At 39.6% G+C, this 15,856-nt stretch overlaps 1 protein-coding gene across 2 annotated transcripts; it reads right to left on the bottom strand.

The window, feature by feature from the left end:
- Positions 1-4,661: 4,661 nt before the first annotated feature.
- LOC129201823 (forkhead box protein D3-like) lies at positions 4,662-8,478 on the bottom strand. 2 transcript variants are annotated; one of them, XM_054813606.1, is made up of 3 exons: positions 8,237-8,478; positions 7,534-8,090; positions 4,662-4,773 (listed from the first exon to the last, which is right to left on the bottom strand). In XM_054813606.1, exons 1-3 carry the CDS (start codon positions 8,245-8,247, stop codon positions 4,688-4,690), a joined length of 654 nt encoding a protein of 217 aa, XP_054669581.1. In that variant the 5' UTR covers positions 8,248-8,478; the 3' UTR covers positions 4,662-4,687. The 2 variants fall into 2 exon arrangements, with proteins under 2 accessions (XP_054669581.1, XP_054669580.1); XM_054813605.1 differs by having other exon boundaries at positions 7,534-8,478.
- Between the last annotated feature and the right edge of the window lie 7,378 nt (positions 8,479-15,856).

The following is a 15,856-nucleotide window of genomic DNA, read 5'->3' on the forward strand; positions in this document are numbered from 1 at the left end:
CCTTTTAGACTTGCTGTGGAATTGGTTTCTGCCACAGCAAAATGCTTGAATTATGTGTTAAATCAGGTTGTTTAGGGTGAAATTCACTTATAATCACATTGCTGTTTCTCATGTCCAAAATTCTGGTGTCTATCTGTTTGGAACTGTGCTCTCCTGGGCATGGAGAGCTGGGCTCTCCTAGGGAAAGCCAGCACGGGGGAAAGTGCTGAGGGTCAGGAGTCTTCGATTTCATAGTCCTGCACGACATTCAAGAGCTGCAGCTTCTGTTACAAGTTAGGTGGCCCCCTATTCCCTTCTCTCTCACAAGTGGGAAAATCAAGTACGTACTAACTGATAGATAGGGGGGGTGTTTATTATTATTTTTATTTTTTTTTTATTCTGGCTTTGTTAAGTGTCTTATCTTTAGTAAAGCTTTCTCTTACACCCATTTGGACAGCATGGGAGCATGAAGACACTTTTCCAGTAGGCAGATTAATGTCTTTTTTCTTACTAATGAAAGTGGGGAAGCTGTTCTGTTGCAACACATTGCTTAAAAAGGCAAATGTCTCCTTCTCCAAAACAAAGCCAATATTCTCTAAATGAAGCCTATTCTCAGGCTATTTTTCACTACAAGTTCAAATTTATCTGATGTTTTTTTCCTGGTGCTGAGATTTCACGCATTATTTTTCTACTCCTTCACTTGGAGAGAGGCAGCCATTTAAAAATTCAGCAGGCCTGGCACTTTGTCTGGTTTCTACCTGATCAGATCTTCATTCACAACTCCAGACGTACCAGACCTTAGACGCACTAACATTTCACAAGTGTAGTGTAAACTATGCACTGTCTTCAAAGAGCACAAGTAGGTAAGTTCTATGTGCTGAAAACACAGTACTAACGTGAATCTTAAAACAGTTAAATAAAAATGCTAAGTGTTGAAAGCTCCAAAGGCTTTTTGAATAGTTGACAGGTCTATCTGGAGACAAGTCCTTTAACTGAGACTTTGCTTGCTGAGCTATCAGGTTGAGTCAAGTCTACTAGAGATTGTGCTGAGAAATCTGTCGGGTGCACAGGAAAATTAGTAAAGTATGGTCTTATGATAGAAATAAAATCTGCAAGTCTGAGTTTTACTAACTTTATGCTCTGTTGCTGCCAATGAAATTAGCTCTTGTTTCCATGATTGTTGGTAGGATGAGAATCAGGCTCTCTATCATCTTTCTACACTGTTCTTACAGTAGTTGTTGCAGTCTTATTCCAGTATGTTGACCTAAGCTTCGTTCTATCTGGGAATATTGGGATTCAGGGTTCTGCTTTGACAGTGTTGGCTGAGCCATACATAAGAAGCTAACAGAGTAGGGGCACAGGAAAACTTGAAGTGGGAAATTAAAATTGGAACTGGAAGACAGTAAAGTGAATGCAGGCACAGAAGGACAGAGTAAACACTGGAGGAGGAGGAAGAGAGGATGAAATAATTAATGCAGCTGGCCAGGTCCTCAGTTGTACTAGGAACAGGTAAGATGCAGAGGAGCTATTCATGGACATTATATCCAATTTCCTACCTAAACATAGTAGAAACATAGACTAAACCAGCCTTAAAGATCACAGGAGCGTCTGACCCCCAACTTCTCTCAGCCACATCCTCCATGCCAAACTACTGTTGAGGCAAGGTGGTATGTGGGTGCTGTGGTGGTTTTCAGTCATTTGAGGTGGCCCTTCCAGGGCACTTCTCCGGTGCTTGGATGCACCTGGTCAGGAGTTCGTGTTGGCAAAAAGGCTCAAAATTTGGTTTATGGTAAAAAAATTATGTAGTTTGAACCATGTCCACACGATCCATTTGGCTCAGCACTACACCTTATTAAGACAGATTAAATTAATTTTGTAAGTAATTATCACTATTTGGCATATAATATAGATTAGAGATGTTACAATTGTTCAATGGTTTTAACATACACAGGCCAGATAATACAAACCTGGGAATCATAGAATCATAGAATCATAGAATGATTTGGGTTGGAAGGAACCTCAAAGATCATCTAGTTCCAACCCCCCTGCTGCAGGCAGGGACACCCTCCACTAGACCAGGTTGCCCAAAGCCTCATCCAACCTGGCCTTGAACACTTCCAGGGAGGGGGCATCCACAACCTCTCTGGACAACCTGTTCCAGTGCCTCACCACTCTCACAGTAAAAAATTTCTTCCTAATATCTAATCTAAATCTACCCTCCTTCAGTTTAAAACCATTACCCTTCATTCTATCACTACATGCCCTTGTAAAAAGTCCCTCTCCAGCTTTCTTGTAGGTCCCCTTCAGGTACTGGAAGGCTTGCAATAAGGTCTCCCCAGAGCATTCTCTTCTCCAGGCTGAACAATCCCAACTCCCTCAGCCTGTCTTCACAGGAGAGGTGCTCCAGCCCTCTGATCCTCTTCGTGGCCCTCCTCTGCCCTTGCTCCAACAGCTCCATGTCCTGCTTATGTTGGGGCCCCCAGAGCTGGATGCAGTACTCCAGGTGGGGTCTCGTAAGAGCAGAGTAGAGGGGCAGGATCACCTCCCTCAACCTGCTGGTCACACCTCTTTTGATGCAGCCCAGGATACAGTTGGCTTTCTGGGCTGCAGGTGCACACTGCTGGGTCGTGTTGAGTTTCTCATCCACCAACACCTCCAAGTCCTTCTCCTCAGGGCTTCTCTCAATCCTTTCTCCTCCCAGCCTGTAGTTGTGCTCGGGACCACCTCAACCCACATGCAGGACCTTGCACTTGATCTTGCTGAACTTCGCATTGTTTGCATGGGCCCACCACTCCAGTCTGTCAAGGTCCCTCTGGATGGCATCCCTTCCCTCCAGCGTGTCAACCCCACCACACAGCTTGGTGTCGTTGACAAACTTGCTGAGGGTGCACTCGATCCCACTGTCCTCAGTCCCATTGGGAAGATCCTAGTTAAAACTGCAAAGGCTTAGTATGCATAGATTTGAGTGGTTATACAGCTTGGAGGCTTCTTTTTCTACAAAGTTTTCATTTGTGCCCATCAACAGTGGTTATTTTCAATACGAAAGAAGTCAAGTCTCAAAGTCAACAGTTGTGCTGGGCAGCAAATGTATCAGAAATTAAACTGTATACTAACTTTCTGGGCTTTATAGGCTGAGACATTTAATTGAACTTTTAGAATAAATATTTGTATAAACTGGTGAAGGTCAGCTGTAAAGGCAATGTTATTATCTGGCTTAAAATGATTACCTGCAAAATGTTGCTAATAAAAGGTTCTCATGTTCAGGCCTGGTTCTCTTACTGCTCATCATTAAGATACAGTTTATTGAAAGTGTTAGCAAATGTATGGTTTAAACATAATTTCATTATGCAGAAGTCATTTTCTTTACTGCAAAAATAAAGAGGAGAGCAATTGGCAGCATTTATTTATGAGACCATATGTGACCTCCGTTCCAGCTATTTATGTCATACACTGGCATTTCATCTGTGTACTCCCAAAGTAGATCTGCTGTAAAAAGATGACCTCTGTCTTATTTATGGGCAGAACAGAGGTGACAATGGTCAAAATGCTGAGATTCTGACTTCCTGATGTTTTTATCAACCCTCGTAATGCATTTCAGCTGGAAAATGCTGAAGTTGTCAAGATGCAGTTTTTGGATATTGTTTTCATGTCAGATTTTCTGTAATGCAGCATTTGTAACTGTTGTTTTTACTTCTAAGGGAGTGTCTTACATCACATGTACTGCCTCAGACATTCCTGTACAAGCATGTAATTCATCTGTTTAATTTTCAAGAACCTTTCTGTCTTCTCATTAAATGGTAATTTCCTGTATCAGAAATTTAATGTCCTCTCTAATTGTAGGATGATATTTCAAGATCAGATTTTTTTTTTTTTTTAAATATACTAAGTGGATTTGGGGGGGTTGGAATTCAGGTAAAATACATAACTTGATTTTTTCCTTATTGCTTTTAAATTTTTACTTCAGGTTGTTTGCAAATTAGTACTTTGACATTTTCATCACAAAATGACATACTAACCCTACCCCTTCAGCTGTGATGAAAAACATTATTAAGATTGCAATGTCAAGCTTTCAGAAGCTAGGGGGAAAAGAAATGGCATCTTGTCTAAATTGTGCATTCCTAACTTGGCCCTTACTTCAGTTGAAGGCATTACAATATTGCCTCCAATTATACGAGAAGGTCTATTTTTCCCTTGCCTTATTTAATATCCAAAGTAGACCTGTTTTGTAGGTTAATTAGAATTGCATAATGAAGAAATGCTGGGGTTTGTTGCAGAAGTTGGAAGGTATTTAGCGAACTCAGTTGGGGATTACAGGAAGAAAAGGTTTGTCTATATTATGTCGGTTGAAGTTCGCCTTAAAGAGATGGATTCCTTTCTTTCACCTGCTGCAGTATTTCTGGACAAGTTATTGAAATCAAATTTTTCACAGACGGTCACTGGTTTCCTTGTTGCTCAGGATCATTGCAAATGTTCTAAACACTCAGAGCTGAAAGCCGGGGCAATGGGAGCACATAAAATGCTACACAATGATTTCGCAAACGTGATGTCCAAAGTGAGCGTGTACATTTGACCTCAGTCTGTTTAAGCCTATGTTTCAAGATGTTCCTCATCTCTCAGGATATTTTGAAAGTAAATTATCTTATCGTTTTCAATAAGATAAATAATAAAATAGTGGTTGGGTAATTTTGTCTTCAGAGCAGTGTTTGAACTACAGATACCCACTGAATGATGAGGACAAAATAAATAGTTGCTCATGACATGAAAAGAATCCTCCTCCACTGTGGCATGCAGGTGCTGTACAAACAAACAAAAAGTTAAAACACATTGAAAAAGAAAAACCATAAGAAAGCATACTGACAGCTACATAATCAGACTGGAAATATCTAAGATGGGAGTTCTCAGGCTATGGTATGTGTACCACTAGTGGTATGAAAACTATTTCAAAGTGGTTTTCAAATAAAATCTGAGCATCTGAGCAGAAGAATGTCTCCTCTGGCGTGTGAGTTCCTCTTACCGCATTCCCACAGGAAACTGGACGAAGATCTGGAAGAATGCATGTGGCTTGGTACACGCCACATTTCCACCGCCATCACTAATCTGGTAAAATGCAATTCTTTTTCCAGAGCAAAATAAATGGTTACTCCAGGCTTAAAGGATGTCCTGTTAAGTGATAGGTCACATTACCTCAAACAAAGTGCCATGTTACACACTTACTCCCCTCCTCCAATTCTTATTTAACATGGAAGATTAAGTCAAATGGCATTGTGTCCTTCTAGGAATATCCTCAGGTGCACTTCACAAGCTTTTGCCAAGTAAGCTAATGGAGCCAGTGAGAACACAGGTAACTTGTCTTGTGTAATTTTAAAGTAATTTGCTGACAGCTTGTCCTGGTTTCAGCTGAGAGGGTTCATTTTCTTCACAGTAGCTAGTATGGGGCTATGTTTTGGATTTGTGCTGGAAACAGCGTTGATAATATAGAGATGTTTTTGTTATGTGGACCTGTTGTTGAGCAGTGCTTACACAGAGCCAAGGCCTTTTCTGCTTCTCACACCGCCTTGCCAATGGCACGGCTGGGGGTGCACAAGGAGTTGGGAGGGGACATAGACAGGACAGGTGACCCAAACTAGCCAAAGAGGGTATTCCATACCATATGACATCATGCTCAGCATAAAAGGGGGGCTAGCCGGGGAGGGGAGTAGCAGCTCCAGGACGCGTGGCTTGGGGACAGTCCGGTTTCGGGACAGGTCTGAGCATGCGGTCTGAGTTGTACGGTCCTTGGGTGAGAAACTGCATTGTGTATTACCAGTTTCGTATACTCTGTTAAGTACTGTTTTGTTTTGTTCTGTTTTGTCTTCCCTTCTCCCTTTGCTATCCCAGTAAACTGTCCTTATACCAACCCACCAGGTCTTGCCTTTTCCTTCCCATTCTCTTCCCCATCCCACTGAGGGGGGGGGGGGGGGCGGGGAGTGAGTGAGTGGCTGCGTGGTGCTCGGCTGCCGGCTGGGGCTAAACCATGACACAGCTAAAGGACAGTGAGTATTAAATTACATCCCAGGCATTCTAGTACAAAACTATAGCAGGTGGAGACTTTTCCCACCTGCTACTCGTTAAACCTGCCCTGACTCTTCTTATCCCTAGCTTTCATTCTCATCTGATTACAATTGCCTAGCATTCACAATTTGTATTCCGCAGGCTTCTCAAGCTCCTTGCTCAGCACGTCTGGGCCCCGTGTCCCAACCCCAGTTACCTCTGTCGTTTCCTCAGCCTGTTCTCCCCATCCAGAACCCCACCTTGCCCCATCTTTGCCCAAGTCTCAAGTTTTGTCCACACACTTGGGCTCTTCGAGACTAAGGCACTGCAGAGGCTTTAAGGCTTTGCTACTCAAATCTATATTTTCAGTGAGCAAATATTTCCAAGCAAGCTTTTCTGAAAGTTTGTAACTTAGCAAAAGCTGGATGTTTTCACTGGAATGCTTGCTACACATTTCCTGATTAAAAGTTCCTGTTACGATGAGGTTGCTGAATAGATACATACATTTAACAAGTATATTTGAGTACTTTATATCATTGTGTGTATTTTATATCACTGTATACTCTTTTAACTATGTAAGCAACCATGTACATACATATGACCATGTAAACTAAAAGTATAGATATAAGCTTAAGCAATTTTGCGCAGGTGACATTATCTGAAAAATGAAAATTTCTTAAATGGATTATATGCAACTAATGGGTAAACTTGTAATCAGTCATGCTGTCATTAACTAATAATTTAAGTAGGTTAAATAATATGTGTCCGTGCATTTAAGAACCAGATTTGAAATTTAAAAACATATTAAAGATAATATTGCAATCTATTTCACTTGAAATATTTATTCAACTTAACATTTATTCAAACAGAAGCAAGTATCCACTTAACTGCTAAAGACACATAAATATACAGTGATTGTTGGATCAATACAATGCATCAAAATTAATAGTGCCAACTGAGCCCTAACCAATGTATAAAAGTAAATGATTAGAAGAATAAGTCACTTAGTGTTTCCAACGGTATGGGAGGTGAAAAGATGCATTTCCAAGACATTCACAACTGACAAAGGAAAAATGTATTATTGCTTCCTACTCCATATCATATAGAAGTAAATATATGGGTGTACGTGTTTGAATATATAGTTATAAATACACATACATGTGTATTAATTTGAATCTAATACAGCAGTAATATACAGTGATATGATTAATACAGGAAAATTTAAAAATAATTTTACTGGGCAGTTAGTGCTAATGGATTTACTCTTATACTAAATAATCTATGCACTGCCATTGACCAGTAGCATTATTAAAACCAGTATTCATTGTTATCATTTCAAAGCTAATACACTTAGGTAATAATCATTGGGAATTACTGGCTTACATAAGTAAGCAAGCTTGCTTGCTGTCTTTAGACATATAAAACCAAAACTGTGCAATATATATTAATATTTTCTGTCTTGACAGAGTCCCAAACAGAGCTGCCTGCGAAGTTACTACGCTTCAGGTACTTTCTAGTACTTACAGATGTGTCTGAATGCTTCACTTTGCTGCTGTTTCGGAGAAGAGGAAGAAAGGGAATTAGGGAATGCCTGTTGAATATTTAGGAAAATATTCTGCTGCATAACTGAAGTAGCAGGAGGTCCATAAAAGCAGTCCACAGAAATGCTGTGTGGTTTATCAGTCTGCAGTGAAGGTGAAAACTTCCCCATGATTAAATCACTGTTTACATTCCATTTTTGAGATTCATGCGCAAACTGCAGTCTGTCAGCATACAGCATTTTCCACAGAGGATCCAGAAAATAGTGTGTTTGGTAAAGCCAGTTTGGTGCTGGGTAGGAAGGATAGCATCCCCATGGCATGAAATAATTCACAGCAAGGCAATGCTCTAGCTCCTTTTGACGCCCTCGCTTTCGTGACCTTCGGTGTTGCCTGAAGTCCCCATGAACAAAGTCATTTAAGTTTGATGGGTGGATACTCCAGTAGTTTCCTTTGCCATCCTCACATCTCCCCACCTTGATGAAACAATCATTTAGTGAAAGGTTGTGCCTCACACTGTTTCTCCAGCCTCGACCTTTGTTCCTGTAGAAAGGAAAATTATCTTCAATATATTTGTAGATAGCAGCTAAATTCAGTTTATTTGTAGGGGAAGAAAGAATTGCCTTTGCAATTAAGGCTATGTAAGATAGGGGTGGTTTCTCCAGAAATCTTGCTTCATCCACACTCACAGAAAGACCATTTTTGGTGTGTATGTGAGAGCTGGGAATTTGGGGTGGAATCCTTTGAAGCAGATTTCCTTCTTCTCCTCTTACAGCGCGGATGTCTGGACTTCCTTCATTGTTTTCAGAGAAGTCTTCACTCATTATAGCAGCATGAAGTCTAGCATTTATTTTAAGCGTCCTGATATTTTACTGCAAGTAGTCAGTTGAATAATTGGTTCGCTGAATATAACCAGCAGGAGGAATGAAAGTTGGACTTTAAGTGTGCTGCTCTCACGTACCTAGATTCCTATTTTATACTCTGTTAAGTCAACATCCTTAACAATGAAAACTGAACTGCCTATGTTTACAAAAGTCAAGGTGCGAGTCCTAGCTGAATGAAAAAAAATACAAAATAATTATACTATGTTAAGTATGAAGATAAACAGTCCGTGACGTTAGCCTCTCACTTCATTACAATCTGAGAAAACACCCTTCAGTGTTCCCCGTTGAAACATAATGATTAATGAAAAATTGATGGTGGCTAGATAGAATTGTGAAAGGATTAGACACTCCAGTGATATGCAGAACAAATTGAAACCAACATGTTGGTTCCTGTGTCCTACACTTAATCAAACATGTTGTATTTAGTACAATAAACATTTATTTTACACGCTAAAAGAAAGTACTGTGTGAAATGAAGCTTGCTATCAAATTTTGTAGCTGCAGGGTATCTGTTCTTGGTGAAATTCGATTAAAGCACAAAACCCCCTCAAATTGCTCCCCTTTTGTCTTACTAACTCTCTGATCCCGACTGTGCAACTAGTTTTCATGCCGAGTATGCATGTGACCGGTCCTGCTGACCCAGGAAACCACTTGAGGGAGCAAGTACCACTCAGAGTGGGGGAGTGCTGTGCACTGGGACCCTCAAAGCATGAACTGTCGCTTGGGCTTTGACATTGCCCTCGGCCTCCTGAGGTCTGGCAGTGTTGAGGGCAAGATACTCATCTCATGTGGTTAGTCAAGGAAAGTAATTAAATATGTTTAAATATGTTCTAAAGCAAACCAAAACAATATGGTAGAAGCTTTGAAGCTTTTTGAGTCACTTTTGATGTTCAACATATGTATTCCAAAATGACATCTGTATTTCAAGGTATCAACAACAGCCTTGAGGATTCAGTCTTATGAGGCTGAAGTTGATGTTGTTGTTCAGGCTCTGATGGATTCTGAAAATAACCCTTGGTTGCTTCCTCCAGATGCTAATTCTGGCAAAGAGAGAGAGAGGGAGGGACTAGGGCACCCATTAAACTGATCCCTTTTCCTCTGAGCTTGAAGTTCACGTTCCAGGTGATCATCTTGATTCAGCACTTGCAAGCCTTTTCTCAGGCTTTCAAGTCCACCAGCCTACATTTCAGCTGGTAGCCACAATGTTTTTAGATCAAGAAACAAGACTCATAATTAAAGCTATTGTTCACCTGGGTAGGTTGTTAGTTACCCAGCATTTCTGTGTCAGAGCAGAATTGCCATCTACTTGCTTGCAAGATTTAAGAGGACTTTTCCACTAACCATTGTGAATGGGATGTACCTGGTATTGTATCAGCCATGTCTGTTCAAAAATTCTAGTGATTACATGATGAGCTACTACTAGTTTTTCCTGGGTCTAAAGTCTCAGCAAGGACATCTTTTGCAGGCATTCATTTGACCTGCTCTATCCCTACCAGAAATTCTCTGCCTGGCACATCCCAAAGTTACCATCATCTTTCAAGCACTGGTGGCTTTTCATAACCTTCTGGTGACTAATTTACCCAGTTTGTTCTCCTCCTCTCTTATTTGCAGCTGAACAGTTGCCAAATCATAGCAGAAATTGTTGAGATTAGCTCTGAAGTGTGTGATCTGGCACTTTAGACTATTTATTACAAATCATCCCATTTCTGTTGCTGCAACTGTAAGCAGGTCATGCCTAAAGGGGTTCCTACAATATTAACATCAAAAGTTTGATTTCAATGCAAAAAAATGGATTCGCTATAGATTATTAGGTTATTTCTACTGATATTTGTGGTTTTATGGAACAATGCAGTTGCAGACTGGAGAACAAATGTCACTTACTGTGACAAGGACTATATACTCCTTCCCCCATGTCTCCAACAAAGTAACACAGAACCAACCATATATTCTGCTATTTTAGTACCGACTTTGTAAATGGAGAGGAATTTAAAGAAGGACTAGGCACACAGACTAGACTTTGAATGCCTACAAATACCCAAGTTAAATTAAGAATAAGCAAAACTATCTTATTAAGATTAAGGCTTTCAGTTTTAAGGGCAGGTTTTCAGAAACTGAGGCAACTGAGGTTTTTAAAGGGAACCAGACTGAAGAGTTTAGAAATTTAAATGTAGTAAAGGCCCAAAAGTCGAAAGCATAAAACTTGATGCAAGAAGAAAAAAATGTGTAGGAAAGGGCTCCATACTTGAACAGATGAACAATCCTTTCGGTAAAGGAGGTTTCTACAGGGAATAAAAGATAAAAGGGTGAGCAAAAGAGCTGCATTTGGAAGGACTGAAAGCCCTGATCTCTGAGATAAAGATTTTTTTTTTTTTTTCAGATATGCCCTCAAGGAAAATATTCATCCCATGCTTCTGGGTATCTTGCTTGTTCCTCCTTTCTCCACATTATTTCTGGAATTACCTTTGTTTTCATCTGAGTCCTATCTTTAAAAGTGAAAGGGTGAAAATCTCTCTCTTTCCCCAAATCAAGGTTCCTTCTAAAACATATAAGGGAAATTCTCTGTTTGAACCTTATTCTTTGTGGGAATCTTCTTGTCACTGCATGAAAAGTCTGCAAAGCTTTGGCATTAGAGGGAGAACCACTTTTGCTGGCTCAATGTCCAGTTTTATCTGAAAAGAAGAATCAGAGGCAGGGAAAGCATACTCTCTACTCTTACTGTACAGACTTTTTCAAACCCGGGGAAGAAGATTCTTCTTCAAATATCCACACATACCTTATTAAAGCAGATTTTTGTTACTGCATTTTCTACAGTGCTGCTAAAACATTGAATGGTTAGAAATCTGAGATTTCCCACAAAACACCACAACAAAGAAGGGGCTAGCTTTATCAGCCAGACTAGTTAAACTGGTTTTCATTTTGATTTGTCAATAAATGAAATGTTCTTGAAAAGCTGAATGGGGAAACCAGAGTGTTTGGAAAATCTGTTACAGTAATATAATCTGTTCTGAATTTTCACTGTGCAGATTGTCTTTTCCTGTGTCAGTGTTTGGCGCTCTGTCATCAGTTTAGGTTAAAGAGAGTTTTGTCAGTGACTTAGCTGTAATTGTATGAATGCGGGCTATCCCCTTGCAATAATACCAATGTTTCAATTTTTTTATATTTACAGACTGCAATTTTTCCACTTGACACTGTGAAAACAGCCCAAATTTTAAAGAATGAGCTGGTTTCTACTCTGGGTCACAGAATAGACCAGTTGCAGTCATAGGACAAAATTTTGTAAAAAAAATAATCTGACAGTGCATACAATCCGTAACTAAAAGCAGAAAACAAGTGAGGGCAGCTTTTGTCCTCACTCAGTCTTTATTAGTGATATTTAACTTCAATCATGTGTAATTTAGAAAGAATATCTTCCTTTAGTGAAATGCTGTGCTTTCTTCCTTAGCTCTACATACTTTAAGAATAAATTGATGTTTCAAAATACCTCTTGCAATATGCCAACAGTGTTTTTTCCTGAAGGATATAACCTTTAAAATCTTTCTTCTACCTCTTGTTCAGCACTTTTGACCATTCAACAGTCAGCTAGAATAGTGTTCTCTGCAAGGAGAAAATGTTTTTATGCCTTATCCTAATAGATTTATTTAATAGCAGTGAAGTCAGTAATACATCTCATACTCTCAGCTGAAGAAGTACAGTTTTCTAGGGCCCTAGGGAATACACTGTTAGGAAGCCAGGTGGAACCAGATTTTATACTGTTCATCTTTAGTTCATGCTTAAGACATAATTGTTTTTCGGTTGACACAGAAAGGTATATTCTCTCTCCTTCCAGTTAAGGCCAAGAAAGATCAGCTGGTCAGTGCCAATAATAGATATGCCGAAAACATAGGCAGGTGCAAGTATTTTTTAATTAAAGGTCTATTTGACTATTGCTTTTGTTGCTCTGCTGTCTGTTTAATTAAGTCCCAAGCTTGCTAACTCTGTGTCATTCTTCCCTGTGATGTTTACTGTGCTGTTCAATAGAGAAGCTATCCCATATAGAGCTGTCTTATTTTCTACACAGTCTTCCTCCATTCCACCTGTTGTTTCCACTGTCACTTAAACAGTGTTTAAGAACACCTGGAAACCATTTGTCTTGACTCAACATTTGAATTTGGTGTGTTCAAAAACAGTAAGGCTTTAGAAAAGAAGCGGTTGGAGAAGTTGTCCCATTAAAATATTCTAGTATTACCTGTCGCTTTTACAGTCTGAAAGGAAATAGTTACTCTGTCATCTCATTTAGGTATTTCTGGGCACTGTTTTGCAAGATGCAGAGAACAAACGATATTTTTCATTACAATATTTTCACAGTGTTAATGAAATTCTTATATGTATAGCTGTGCTTGCTGAGGTGTAACTTTATGTGCACTTTTGATAAAATACTTGCACTGTCATGAAAAGTTTAAACCAGTACAAACTGTCCAGGCAAGTCCTAAATCAGGTGGAGAACAGACATAAACCTCTACTCCTCACCACTGAAGAAGACGAAGTTTATGGGTAGGAAATTGCTATCCACAAGAGTGTAGCCTTTGTTCTTGTTGGTCTCCACTCATAACAATTGGTATTTCTTTCTTATGCGAAGGCAGAAGCTTTTCCCTCTTTTATATGGTTTATTTCTTACATAGCATTTTTCTGTTTCTTATTTTAAATGACCTTACTAAGTACATGCTGCTTCTCTCTAGACAATGGCACGAGACTGAAGACTTTGTCACTCAGTGGTAGCACTTAGGCTAAACAGCTAAATAACCCTTTGGTTCCCAGCTCCCATGTTTCTTTACATCCAGTACAGAAGCAAAGGATTTTAACTCAGTGAATGGCGAGATGGTTACAGGTGCACAGAATAATCTGAGTCAATTAAAGTCACTGATATTACTTGGTTTAAAATAATAAATATTTGAATACATCCTTGTTTTCAGAACTTCGTGCAGCCCTGGTCATGGCATGTAGTGATTTATTTATGGCTTGGGCAGAATGTGTATCCTAGTACCTCCTGAAGCCAATGGAAAGGGTCTCCTTGACGGAACTGGTGCTGGACTGGGCCAAGACAAAACACTATTTGGTTTCAGCAATCATTAAGAAAACTAAAATTTCAACAAAAATAATCAACAGATCAAAACCCTCTTCAACTGAACTTTATTTTCATACAGTCTAGCAGAAATAGTAGGTTCCATGGTTTTTCTTTTTCTGCTTTTCTCCTTCCATTTTCAACCAGAAATTAACCCATTCTCAAAGCATGCCTTGGTCTGAGATACATCCTTCCTTCTCCTGAGCACAGTCAGTGGGCATCCCTCCTCCTCCCTGCACCTCCATGACCTACCAGAGTCCACCAGGGAAGTTACCTTCCCTTTTGCATTTGTCTGCACAGCTTTTTGTAAAGAAACATACAGAATGAAAAAGGGGAATTGGCTTTTCACAGAAATAGGTGTAACCATTACAGTAACAGTGTCATAAATAAGTTCTCCTTGTTTGCATAACTACCACAGCAATATTTTCTTATATTGTGTTGACAGAAGAAATTTAGTTGCCATTAGAGCAAGAAGCCTCATTTCCCAGACTGTACCTAATTCGCTTGATACAAAGCCAAAACGTGCATGCATCAAATCAGTTCTGCAGCTGTGTAATGCAGAGCAGCAAGTGGGAGTGGGCAGAAGTGATGCTTCTGGGATCCCACTGAGAAAAACTCTGGACTCTTCTGTTGGTGGAGCTCTGGAGATCTCACTCCTTTCTTAGACACTCATGAATACACGACTGGGTAGCACTACCTTCTAGCTTTAAAGAAGAAATCTTGAGTGCTTTTACTGTTGGCCCTTGTTGAAAAATACAGCATTGTACAGCACTGGTTCAAAATCAGTAATATCCCAGAAGTTTATAGGCTGTGATAGGGGTTATGTATTTTATGGTAGAAAGCTATTTTTAAAATCTCTCTTTATATGCCATTGCCTCAAAGTATGATAGTGCTAGGGAAGTATGAATATTTGTGCGATAGCAGGTGGGATGGCTATTGAGAAGTTAAGATGGAAAAGCATTGGAAAGACCTGGAGATGCTCTCATGGAGTGGGAGGATGCCTCATCAGAAAAGGGGATGCATGGTAATGTGTGATTTATCTTGTTGTCTGGTAACGGACATACCCAAGTCAGCTTTAAATTACCAGTGACACTGTAACAAGAGGGAGAAGAATTCAAAGTGGCCTGCAAGACCTGAGCCATTTGAAAATGTGAATGAATAATTAGGTTTCTAGCTTGTGCTGAGATCTGTGATGATGCCACTATTGCTGTCAGTCTCTGACGTGGCTAATTCCAAGTAAGTCCTGTTATGTTTCTTAGCTCATACTGCACCATTAGATTATAGTGTAGGCTTACCCTTTGAGACAGACACATGACAAATAAGAGAGGTTAAATAACCTGAAGGTGACATTTTGAGTTCATGATCTTTGTCCCATAAAGGCTGCATCTTTTCACGCGTGGAACGCCATAAAATTGAAAGCCAAATGCTAAGTTGATTGAGAAGCCATTGTTTCATTTCATATCATGGGAAGATGTCTTGCAAGGTTGAAAACCCTTTAAACAGTGTATCTTCCTCCTGTTTATAGCTGTGTGGCACAGGGTTTGTGTTTCAGGGTTGGCTGCACAAGTTAATTCTGCAAGTTGCTTTTCTCTCCATTTCTCTCCATTTGGCTGGATGACGCTAAATGCAGTCTAGCACTAGATGATTTCATAATCTAATTAGTGGTGAATTCAGTCATATTTACAATGGTGCATTACAAGCTCATCTCCAGTGTACTCACTTCAATGTTTTATAGCATACCTGGTTCATTTAAGTTGTGATGGCTAATCCTTACCTAGAAAAAGCTGGCATAGTCCTAGGATCTGGCCCACTGAGTTAACATGGTATAAAGCCAGGGCAGAATGTGACATTGTACTTTTACATATGAAAACATTGTAAAAAAATGGCCTTGAAAATATATGGAGGAGTGGTTTACAACTATTTACCTGATGAAGTGTACATCCTAATCAGAGATGAATAGCTCCTCCTCATTTGTGCAACGTAATGAATTTGTTGTGCAACGTAAGTTGATCATCTAAAAATAGACCCATTTGTGCAGTTTAGCAATGCAAAGAAGTTAGGTTTTAAATACTATTTTTCTTCTTAGCACATAGAGCCACATAAAAATAGGAATGCAATATTTGAAATGTATCATTGAAATTATAACACCTAATACTGTCAGATGGACAACAGGCCAACATAGCTCACACACCATAGCATCTATTAATAGGCCTGACTCCCTTTTGCAATGTCAGCTGTAACATTAATCCTTGTTTTAAATCACAGTGTCTCAAATATCAGCTGCTACTAGTCGTACAGTTCTCTTTCAGTTTGTATCAGAGAGCCCA

Source organism: Grus americana, chromosome 1 (genome assembly GCF_028858705.1).
Source record: "Grus americana isolate bGruAme1 chromosome 1, bGruAme1.mat, whole genome shotgun sequence".
Lineage (NCBI taxonomy): Eukaryota > Metazoa > Chordata > Aves > Gruiformes > Gruidae > Grus > Grus americana.